Source organism: Mandrillus leucophaeus, unplaced genomic scaffold, assembly GCF_000951045.1.
Source record: "Mandrillus leucophaeus isolate KB7577 unplaced genomic scaffold, Mleu.le_1.0 Scaffold630, whole genome shotgun sequence".
NCBI lineage: Eukaryota > Metazoa > Chordata > Mammalia > Primates > Cercopithecidae > Mandrillus > Mandrillus leucophaeus.
The window spans coordinates 458,432-468,312 of record NW_012106809.1 but is presented as its reverse complement, the minus strand read 5'-3'; the positions used below and the strand labels follow the sequence as shown (position 1 = coordinate 468,312).

At 58.4% G+C, this 9,881-nt stretch overlaps 2 protein-coding genes across 3 annotated transcripts in view; both read left to right on the top strand.

Annotated features, from left to right (window-relative positions):
* The window catches only part of VARS (valyl-tRNA synthetase), an 18,999-nt gene extending 12,398 nt beyond the window's left edge, over positions 1 to 6,601 (top strand). For both annotated transcript variants that reach the window (XM_012000544.1, XM_012000543.1), the window contains exons 14-30: positions 890 to 980; positions 1,231 to 1,355; positions 1,443 to 1,546; positions 1,633 to 1,791; positions 1,895 to 1,985; positions 2,120 to 2,225; positions 2,311 to 2,381; positions 2,465 to 2,590; positions 2,948 to 3,052; positions 3,133 to 3,201; positions 3,288 to 3,366; positions 3,500 to 3,627; positions 3,932 to 4,087; positions 4,272 to 4,478; positions 4,550 to 4,661; positions 4,794 to 5,119; positions 6,457 to 6,601. In XM_012000544.1, the coding sequence (XP_011855934.1) occupies positions 890 to 980; positions 1,231 to 1,355; positions 1,443 to 1,546; positions 1,633 to 1,791; positions 1,895 to 1,985; positions 2,120 to 2,225; positions 2,311 to 2,381; positions 2,465 to 2,590; positions 2,948 to 3,052; positions 3,133 to 3,201; positions 3,288 to 3,366; positions 3,500 to 3,627; positions 3,932 to 4,087; positions 4,272 to 4,478; positions 4,550 to 4,661; positions 4,794 to 5,119; positions 6,457 to 6,525 (2,124 nt within the window). In that variant the 3' untranslated portion in view covers positions 6,526 to 6,601. The remainder of the gene's footprint in view (positions 1 to 889; positions 981 to 1,230; positions 1,356 to 1,442; positions 1,547 to 1,632; positions 1,792 to 1,894; positions 1,986 to 2,119; positions 2,226 to 2,310; positions 2,382 to 2,464; positions 2,591 to 2,947; positions 3,053 to 3,132; positions 3,202 to 3,287; positions 3,367 to 3,499; positions 3,628 to 3,931; positions 4,088 to 4,271; positions 4,479 to 4,549; positions 4,662 to 4,793; positions 5,120 to 6,456) is intronic.
* A 187-nt stretch (positions 6,602 to 6,788) lies between these two features.
* The window catches only part of VWA7 (von Willebrand factor A domain containing 7), a 13,694-nt gene continuing 10,601 nt past the window's right edge, over positions 6,789 to 9,881 (top strand). Inside the window, exons 1-5 of the mRNA XM_012000563.1 lie at positions 6,789 to 7,012; positions 7,325 to 7,573; positions 7,850 to 8,131; positions 8,655 to 8,751; positions 9,482 to 9,592. Coding sequence (XP_011855953.1) covers positions 7,340 to 7,573; positions 7,850 to 8,131; positions 8,655 to 8,751; positions 9,482 to 9,592 — 724 coding nt within the window. The 5' untranslated portion in view covers positions 6,789 to 7,012; positions 7,325 to 7,339. The remainder of the gene's footprint in view (positions 7,013 to 7,324; positions 7,574 to 7,849; positions 8,132 to 8,654; positions 8,752 to 9,481; positions 9,593 to 9,881) is intronic.

Here is a 9,881-nt window from a genome sequence, read left to right as displayed (position 1 = left end):
GATCTCCTGACCTCGTGATCCGCCCGCCTCGGCCTCCCAAAGTGCTGGGATTACAGGAGTGAGCCACCGCGCCCGGCTTATTTATTTATTTCTTTATTTTTGAGACAGAGGCTCTCAGCTGGGAACAAAGGTGCACGCCACCATGCCTTTTTTTTTTTTTTTTTTTTTTTTTTTTCAGAGACTAGGTCTCACTATGTTGCCCAGGCTAGTCTGCAACTCCTGGGCTCAAGCAATCCTCCCACCTTGGCCTCCCAAAGTGTTGGGGTTATAGGTTTGAGCCACTTGAATTCTTTAATCTATCTAAAGTTTCTTTTTGTGACTATTGATAAGGGGAAGATTTTTTCCAAATAATTAGCTAGTTGTTCCAAACAAATATTTTGAATAGTTTATCCTTACTTTACTGATAGGAAGTGCCACCTTTCACAAATACTAAATTTGCTTGTATCTGTTTCCAGGCACTATTTTGTTTCTATTTAGTAATTTATTTTAACAATTAGAACTTTTGCTATCCTGTTTGGCAGGAGCCTCCTCTTTGTTCTTTTTTTTTTTTTTTTTTTGAGAGAGGGTCTCTCTCGCTCAGGCTAGAGTGCAGTGGTGCCATCTTGGCTTATTGCAACCTCCACCTCCCGGGTTTCAAGCAGTACTCATGCCTCAGCCTCTTGAGTAGCTGAGATTACAGGCATGCGTCACCACACCTGGCTAATTTTTTTTTTGTTTTTTTTTGTATTTTTAGTAGAGACAAGGTTTCACCATGTTGGCCAGGCTGGTCTCCAACTCCCGGCCTCAAGTGATCTGCCTGCCTCAGCCTCCCAAAATTCTGGGATTACAGGTGGGAATCACGGCGTCTGGCCCCACTTCATGCTTTTTTGGTATCTTTTTCCACCCCCAGCACCTGAAGGGGAAGAACGTGATCCACCCATTCCTGTCTCGGAGCCTTCCCATTGTCTTCGATGAATTTGTGGACATGGATTTTGGCACAGGTAGGCAAGGGGCTGGTCCTATGGGGACAGGAAAAGACTGGAGCTGCACCCTAGCTCTCCGTCTTCTCTCAGAGAAAAAGAAAATAAGCTTCAGCCAAATAGGCAGAGCTTGGGGTGGTTCTCAAGGGACTGCATTAGACAAGTGGGGGCCAGGAGTGGTCTTGGAGCTACATCCTTCTGCAAAAGAAGTGAGTGTAGGAAGGAACTCCATGGAGTCCCTCATGACCCAGGCATCCCCATGTACACCCAGGTGCTGTGAAGATCACCCCCGCACATGACCAAAACGACTATGAAGTTGGGCAGCGGCATGGGCTGGAGGCCATCAGCATCATGGACTCCCGGGGGGCCCTCATCAACGTGCCTCCGCCTTTCCTGGTGAGGCTGCCTGGAGCATGAGTGCCCGGGTCAGGGAGATGGAGGGGTGGCTGGGCATCGCCATGATGAGGCCTCGTTCCTACCCAGGGCCTGCCTAGGTTTGAGGCCAGGAAAGCGGTGCTGGTGGCGCTGAAGGATCAGGGACTGTTCCGTGGCGTTGAGGACAACCCCATGGTGGTGCCACTTTGCAAGTGAGGGTGGGGGCCTGAGAGGGGAGGAAAGTGGAGGGCTCCTTAGGGTTTTACCGCCTGGCCTTCTCACCTATGCGTACCCACAGCCGGTCGAAGGACGTGGTAGAGCCTCTGCTGCGGCCGCAGTGGTACGTTCGCTGCGGGGAGATGGCCCAGGCTGCCAGCGCCGCTGTGACTCGGGGCGACCTTCGCATCCTGCCTGAGGCCCATCAGCGCACATGGCATGCCTGGATGGACAACATCCGGTGTGTAGGGCCCTCAGTGTGGGAGGGGCTTGCCAAGGGCTGAGCAGAGCTCGGGCCAGGCTCCACCAGGCCCTCCCTGATTTCCCCTCCCCGACATTTGCAGGGAGTGGTGCATTTCCAGGCAGCTGTGGTGGGGCCATCGCATCCCAGCCTACTTTGTCACTGTCAGTGACCCAGCGGTGCCCCCTGGGGAGGTGAGCAGACGGCCAGAGTTAGCTGCTGGGACACCCTGGGGGAGCAGTGTGTTTATTGGGTCCTTGGTGGGGGGAGGGGCAGGATGAGCCAGAAGCAGACACACCCCCTTGGGTAATCACTGCACCTGCGGCAGGACCCTGACGGGCGGTACTGGGTGAGTGGACGCAACGAGGCGGAGGCCCGGGAGAAGGCAGCCAAGGAGTTCAGAGTGTCCCCTGACAAGATCAGTCTCCAGCAAGGCAAGGAGGGGCTTTGAGGGTTTGGAGAGAGTTGTTGGGGGCAGAGCTCCATTCCCTCTGACCTCTGACCTTTGGCCTCTCTCAGATGAGGATGTATTGGATACCTGGTTCTCCTCCGGCCTCTTCCCCTTATCCATTTTTGGCTGGCCCAACCAGGTGTGTTCCTGGGCCAGGGCTTGGCGGGACAGGGGACTGGAGGGTGGGTGTTGGCTCCTCTTCACACCCTGGTCTGCCCTCAGTCAGAAGACCTGAGTGTGTTCTACCCTGGGACACTGCTGGAGACCGGTCACGACATCCTCTTCTTCTGGGTGGCCCGGATGGTCATGCTGGGCCTGAAGCTCACGGGCAAGCTGCCCTTTAGAGAGGTGCGGAGACAGCCGAGACCCTCCCATCACCCCCAGCCTCCTCTCCTGCTGTCCTGTTCTGCAGCACAGGCCCCGCGTGGCTGGGGCATGGAGTTAGCTGTAGGCAGGCCTGACCCAGGGGCTGGTGGGGGGTTGAAATCCAGCCTGGGCCCTGCTCAGTGATCCCTGTGCCCAGGGCTTCGTCTTCCCAGAGGAGGGAGTGCTTCTGATTCACATAAAGGCACTGAACGAACTCTTGGGGACATTCAGTGGGACGTGAGGTTCACAGTGGGGTAGACCAGACACAGTCCTGGTCGGGGCACTGAGGCCGGGGAAGGAGAGGACTGAGTCTCACGGGCCTGCCCACCTGCTCTTCAGGTCTACCTCCACGCCATCGTGCGAGATGCTCACGGCCGGAAGATGAGCAAGTCTCTAGGCAATGTCATCGATCCCCTGGACGTCATCTATGGAGTCTCCCTGCAGGTGGGCTGGGTGCTGGGCCAGCCAGGAAGGGCTGTGGGGCTGTGGCCACAGCCACCTGACTGCTCCCACTCCACCCTCAGGGCCTCCACGACCAGCTACTGAACAGCAACCTGGATCCCAGCGAGGTGGAGAAGGCCAAAGAAGGGCAGGTGTGGAGGGTTGGGCTGGGCTGAGCAGGAGCACAGCGTGGATGGGGCTGGCTGAGGACACTCCTGCCTCTGCCTCTTCCCTGTAGAAAGCTGACTTCCCAGCGGGGATTCCCGAGTGTGGCACCGATGCTCTCCGGTTTGGATTATGTGCCTACACATCCCAGGGTATGGCCCCCAAAGCTGCCCTCCCAGCCACTCCCTCCTTCTGTGAGGTCCATCCCTCTTCTCCACCCTGAGCCTCTGGTGGGCATGGGCTGGGAAGAGGATGATGAGGACTCACGTCTTACCCCCGACCCAGGTCGTGACATCAACCTGGATGTGAACCGGATACTGGGTTACCGCCACTTCTGCAACAAGCTCTGGAATGCCACCAAGTTTGCCCTTCGTGGCCTTGGGAAGGGTTTTGTGCCCTCACCTACCTCCCAGGTGAGGGCCTGGTGGGCAGCAAAGGCTGGGCACAGGAATCACTGAGCAGGGCCCACACAGGCTGCACCCCTGTCCAGAGTGGTCTCCATGTTGCCGGGGGACAGATAGACACAGAGACGGACAGTTAAAGGGAAAGCCCAGGGCACTGGGGGCTGGGGCCTGTCACTTCTTCCCAGATCCTGGCACATAGGTGGTTGCTTTGGACTCATCAGACTCTGGGTGAAGATTTGCCCATGACTCCTGCCCCCCTGGGGTTCTGTCACCCTCCCCTGGCCCGCTGGCTGATACACCCTCTCTTCCCAAGCCCGGAGGCCATGAAAGCCTGGTGGACCGCTGGATCCGCAGCCGCCTGACAGAGGCTGTGAGGCTCAGCAATCAAGGCTTCCAGGCCTACGACTTCCCGGCCGCCACCACTGCCCAGTACAGCTTCTGGCTCTATGAGCTCTGTGATGTCTACTTGGTGAGAAGGAGCAGAGCAGGGCAGGGGATGGTGGGGGGCGGGCGGGCAGCAAAGCCCTGGGCTCAGTTTTGCCAGAGTTGGCCTTGAGACCTAAGCCAACCCATCCCCTTCCCAGTCCTCACATGCACAGTGAGGGCTCAAGGCTAGACCTCCAGCCGTGAGCCCTGTACCTCTCGTCCCCTAGGAGTGCCTGAAACCTGTACTGAATGGGGTAGACCAGGTGGCAGCCGAGTGTGCCCGCCAGACCCTGTACACCTGCCTGGACGTTGGCCTGCGGCTGCTCTCGCCCTTCATGCCCTTCGTGACGGAGGAGCTGTTCCAGAGGCTGCCCCGGAGGATGCCGCAAGCTCCCCCTAGCCTCTGTGTCACCCCCTACCCAGAGCCCTCAGAGGTATGGCATGGCCTGGAGAGGGGAGTCTGACCTGCGCTCCAGGCCCCCTCACCCCCTCCTCCACCCCACAGTGCTCCTGGAAGGACCCTGAGGCAGAAGCTGCCCTTGAGCTGGCGCTAAGCATCACGCGAGCTGTGCGGTCCCTGCGGGCTGACTACAACCTCACCCGGATCCGGCCTGACTGTGAGCCTCACGCCCCCATGTCCACCCCATCCCACTGTACCCTCAGCCCACTCTGCGACCCAGTGTCCAGCAGTGACTGCTTGGTTTCCTGTCTCCATGGAGCTAGGCCTCACCTTTCTCCCTCTCTGGCAGGCTTCCTGGAAGTGGCGGATGAGGCCACGGGCGCCCTGGCATCGGCTGTGTCGGGCTACGTGCAGGCGCTGTCCAGCGCAGGTGTGGTGGCTGTTCTGGCCCTGGGGGCTCCCGCCCCGCAGGGTTGCGCTGTGGCTCTGGCCTCTGATCGCTGCTCCATCCACCTGCAGCTGCAGGGGCTGGTGGACCCTGCGCGGGAGCTGGGCAAGCTGCAAGCCAAGCGAGTTGAGGCACAGCGGCAGGCCCAGCGTCTGCGGGAACGCCGTGCCGCCTCAGGCTACCCTGTCAAGGTGCCCCTCGAAGTCCAGGAGGCAGATGAAGCCAAGGTGTGTGGCGTGAGTGGGCATTTCCCACACCATCCACTTCCTCCGTCAAAACCCTGGTCTGGGCTGGTCCGAGTACAGTGGTGTTGACGACTAATTGATCGTAACCAGCTACAGATTTCTTTGTTCCTTCTCCATTCCCACTAACCTTACAAAACAAAACAGCCTGGTTCAGTGCCTCACACCTGTAATCCCAGAACTTTGGGAGGCCGAGGTGGGTGGATCACTTGAGCCCAGGGGTTTGAGAGCAGCCAACATGGTGAGATCCCATCTCTACAACAAATATAGAAAAATTAGCTGGCCACAGTGGCACACACCTGGGGTCCCAGCTACTCGGGGGGCTGAGGTGGGCAGATTGCTTGAGCCTGGGAGGTCAAGGCTGCAGTGAGCCGAGATCATGCCACTGCACTCCAGCCTGGACAACAGAGAGAGAGAGAAGACCCTCTCTCTCAAAAAAAAAAAAAAAAAAAAAAGCATCCAAAAAAAAACCCAAAATCCAAACCAAAACTTCCTGGTCTGGAAGCTGGACTCTGTACCCAAACCTGGGGAATCCACTGGGAAACATGGAGCCCAGGCGCTTGGAGCAGGGACCATAGAATGCCCTTCCCTTACACATGGGGAGCAGCTGGGGGCTGGGCACAGCCCAGGGTCACACAACAGGTCGGAGATGGAGGCTGACCTAGAAGCAGGCATCCTATCTCCCAATCAGACCCTTCATACCCCACCCAGCTGCCTGAAATGTGGAAACCCGCATGCCTGAGGCTAGGCTTGGGGTCCACGTGTAGTCGGGAGCCCTGGACCTCCCACCACTTTCAAGCCTACCGAGCTGACCCTGGACGGCCAGTCTCGTTTGTCCCCTGCCTCCTGGGTTCTGCCAGAGAGGAGTAGTAGAGTAAGCTGCACAGACATGGAGAAAATCAGTCACGGAGGCCAAGAGCTAGAGAGCCTTGAGTGGACCTGGTTCATCTCACCTGGTTCTCCCAAGAGCCCTGGGAGGGGTAATATTATCGTCATCTGACAAATGAAGTGATTGGCCTGGGACCCTGTGCTCTCCTGCTTACGTGGGGACACTGTGTGGGGAGCATGTAGGCTCTGAGGTTCCTTTGTTCTTGGGGACTGACCACTCTGTGGAAAAAGGCAAGACCCAAGAGGTGCTGGTGGAGGTGGGGGTGGGGGTGCTGGCGGAAATGGGTGGGGAGCCAGGCCAGCCAGGTTCACGCCTCCTCCGAGCTACTGACCTTCCATGGTCCTCGCTCATCTTTCCAACTTTGTTGTCCTGGGTGTCTGGGGGTCTCTTCGCTTGGACGTGGGTCCTCACCCATCCCCTGGTTCCACTCCAGCTCCAACAGACGGAAGCAGAGCTCAGGAAGGTGGATGAGGCCATCGCCCTATTCCAGAAGATGCTGTGATCCACCACCTAGCTTCCCCGCTCACCCCCAGCAGCTCACCATGGGGATGGCAGCAATAAAATATTTTCCCACAAAATCCTCTTGTCATCTGTGGTGGGGGCAGAGAGGGGAGCAGAGGGGCTGGGTGCCTGAATCCCTGGGGGTTGCAGGGTGAGAGTGAGGCCCTGGTTCTGGAGGGCAGAGGGGCAGGTCTGTCTGGGTCTGTCCCTGGCACTGTGCCAGGCCTGAGTCACGCTGCTCACTCCCTTCCTCCTCCCCAGCTTTCATTCACCTCCGCACTGCGGCCAAGGGAGGCCCGCCCTGGCATGGGCTGCTGCCTGTGGCCTTGGGCAGGCATGAGCAAAGGGGCCAGGGGGGTTGCCTGTCCTCCCCCACCCTGTGGGGGCCTTCCTCCCCCTCTACTGGGCCTCGGTTAATTATAACTCTGACCTAAGTGCCCTGTGACGTCGTGCCCGGGCCAGCCCTTCCTAGGAGACCCAGCAACCAGGTAGGGGAGGGCCTGAGAGGACTCAGGCTTCCTGTGCATGGGGAGTGTTTCTGCAGCAGGGCTGGGAACTCAGCCAGGGACTGGGGAGGGGGGCCTGGGGGAGGAACCCTGGACCCCTCTCCTGGCAGCTGTGTATGTCCCTAATGGTCAGATGAGGCCCTCAGGTTGTCTGGGTGACAGAGAGGGTGGGGAAGCCAGGCTGCAGCAGACGCGACTTTTGAGGTAAAGCAGGTGCCCATGGAGACCCGCAGAGCCGGCCTGCCCTGGAATCGCAGCTGCTTCCTCCTCCCTTGAGAGCCTTCTGTCTCCCAGGTCCATGTCTCAGCCATGCTCCCCACGGAAGTGCCCCAGTCCCACCCGGGCCCCTCAGTGTTGCTTCTGCTGCAGCTGCTGCTGCCCCCCACATCTGCCTTCTTCCCCAACATCTGGAGCCTGCTGGCTGCCCCTGGCTCCATCACCCACCAAGACCTAACTGAGGAGGCAGCACTCAACGTCACCCTGCAGCTCTTCCTGGAGCGGCCACCCCCAGGCCGCCCCCCTCTTCGTCTTGAGGACTTCCTGGTGAGCATCCCAGGGTCCTGTCACACCCTTGCCAGAGTCCCCAATTCCTGGGGCCTCTACTCCGTGAGGGCTCTGGTTGCCAAGAGAAGAGACACCCATGGCCCCACCCCTGCAGCAACAATCCCCAGTAGTCTTGGTCCTGAAATTAGGAGTCCCCCTCCTTTGTGGGGCTCAGGACCCTCATACCCAGTCTTGAGTGTCAGTTGCTGAGATAAGGTGGGCAAAAGTCAATCCAAGGGGCCTCCCTGGAGCCCCGTCCTCCGCTATTCTCCCCAGGGTCGAACACTCCTTGCCGATGACCTCTTTGCCGCCTACTTTGGACCTGGTTCTCCTTCTCGGCGGTTCCGAGCAGCCTTAGGTGAGGTGTCTCGTGCCAATGCGGCCCAGGACTTCCTGCCAACTTCCAGGAATGACCCCGACCTGCACTTTGATGCTGAGCGACTGGATCAGGGACGCGCGCAACTGGTAGGGGCTCTGCGGGAGACCCTGGTGGCAACCAGAGCCCTTGACCACACCCTGGCTCGCCAGCGCCTCGGGGCTGCACTTCATGCCCTGCAGGTGAGAACAGGGTTGGGTTGATGGTCAGAGGGGTCTTCATGTCCGGGATAGAGAGCATCCTATGGTGCCTTCTTGATCATGCCTTCTCCACTCTGGAAGGGGTGGGCACTGGCACGTGGTGCCCCGAGGTTGTGTCCCAGTTCCCCACCTCCAAGCTGGCAGTGCTTCCTGTAGGAACAGCAAGGAGGGCACTGTGGCTGGAGGGAAGTGAGGGTGAGAGAGGAAGGCTGTGAGGTCAGAGAGCTGAGGGAGCAGCACATGCTGCAGGACCCTGCAGGCCCAGAGAGGCCTTGGGTTAGACTCTGAGCTGGGAAGAGATGCTGGGACAGTTTCCACCCGGGCAAAGCTCTGCTCTGAGCATGGAGAGGGGGCGGTGGAGGGGACTTGGGGTGTCTGGTGGGAGTAGTGGGAGTAGGAGGGGACTTTCCAGGTGGGGAACTCAAAGGAGTAGCATATTAGTGCTGGGGATGGTGAGAAAGGTCAGACTAGTGCCTCATTCCCCTTCTCCTGTCCTCTGGACCAGGATTTCTACAGTCATAGCAACTGGGTGGAGCTGGGTGAGCAGCAGCCACACCCTCACCTCCTCTGGCCAAGACAGGAGCTCCAGAACCTGGCACAAGGTACGGCTGTGACCCTGGCGGTGAGGCGGGAGTCCACAGGGCTACCTCAGTCCACCCAGCCCCTGTGTCACATTCTGAGGTCCCAGAGGGTGTGATGTTACTTAATCTCCACAAGGACTGAAGTCCCCCAGTCCAAGCAATGCCTGGCTCGGTTAAGCAGCTTCCCCAACGTCACACAGGGAAAAACAGCTAGGACCAGGTCTCCAGAACTCAGTCCCGTCTTAAGTGTGGCTTCCTCCCCGCACTGACTCACACGGGGCTTTCTCCCACAGCTGCCTCATCCTCTCGCCTGGAAGCTGCCTCCTGTCCACAACTCACAGAGGGCGCAGTCCCCATAGGATTGGTCCCTACACGTACTGTTTGGTTTTTTTCCTTATTATTTATTTGTGTATTTATTTTTTAGAAATGAGGTCTCACTATGTGGCACAGGCTGGTCTCAAACTCCTAGACTCAAGCAATCAGCCCGCCTCTGCCTTCTAAAGTGCTGGGATTACAGGCGTGAGCCACCGTGCCCAGCCTGTGCTGTATTTTCTAGCACGGCCCCAGTTTCAAACATTCAGGCTCACTGCGGGCCCATGATCCTAGGTTTTAGTTCAGAAAGCCTTGCTAGGGAACTTCTGGGCTTTCACTTCATCCCAGCTGGGAGGAAAGGCTGAAGAGGTTAGGGTGTGTGGGGATAAAGGCTGGGGGTGGCAGAATCTTGGGTTCTAGCCCTGCCCTCTCTTCCCAGTGGCTGATCCTACCTGCTCCGATTGCGAGGCGTTGAGCTGCCCTGGGAATTGGCTGGGCTTCACACTCCTCACCTCTGGCTACTTTGGAACTCATCCCCCGAAACCTCCAGGTACCAGACAAGAAAGTTCTCCAGAAGTAAGGGGAGAAAGTCACTCCCTTACAGGATCTCTGTCCTGTAGGCCCGTATGCCTTTGCTATGGCACCTCCTCCTAGGAGGAGAGGATGCTGGGAACAGGGTGGGTGGAGGAAAGTCCCCTGAGGAGGCTGTGGTGGGGTTGAGGTAGGGGAGCAACTTCTTCCTCCACTGATAGGATTTCTCCCTTGTCATAGGCAGCTTTGGGGGACTGGCTGGAGGGATCAGGGGATCCACCATGTGCTGTGCTGATTGACTACGGCGC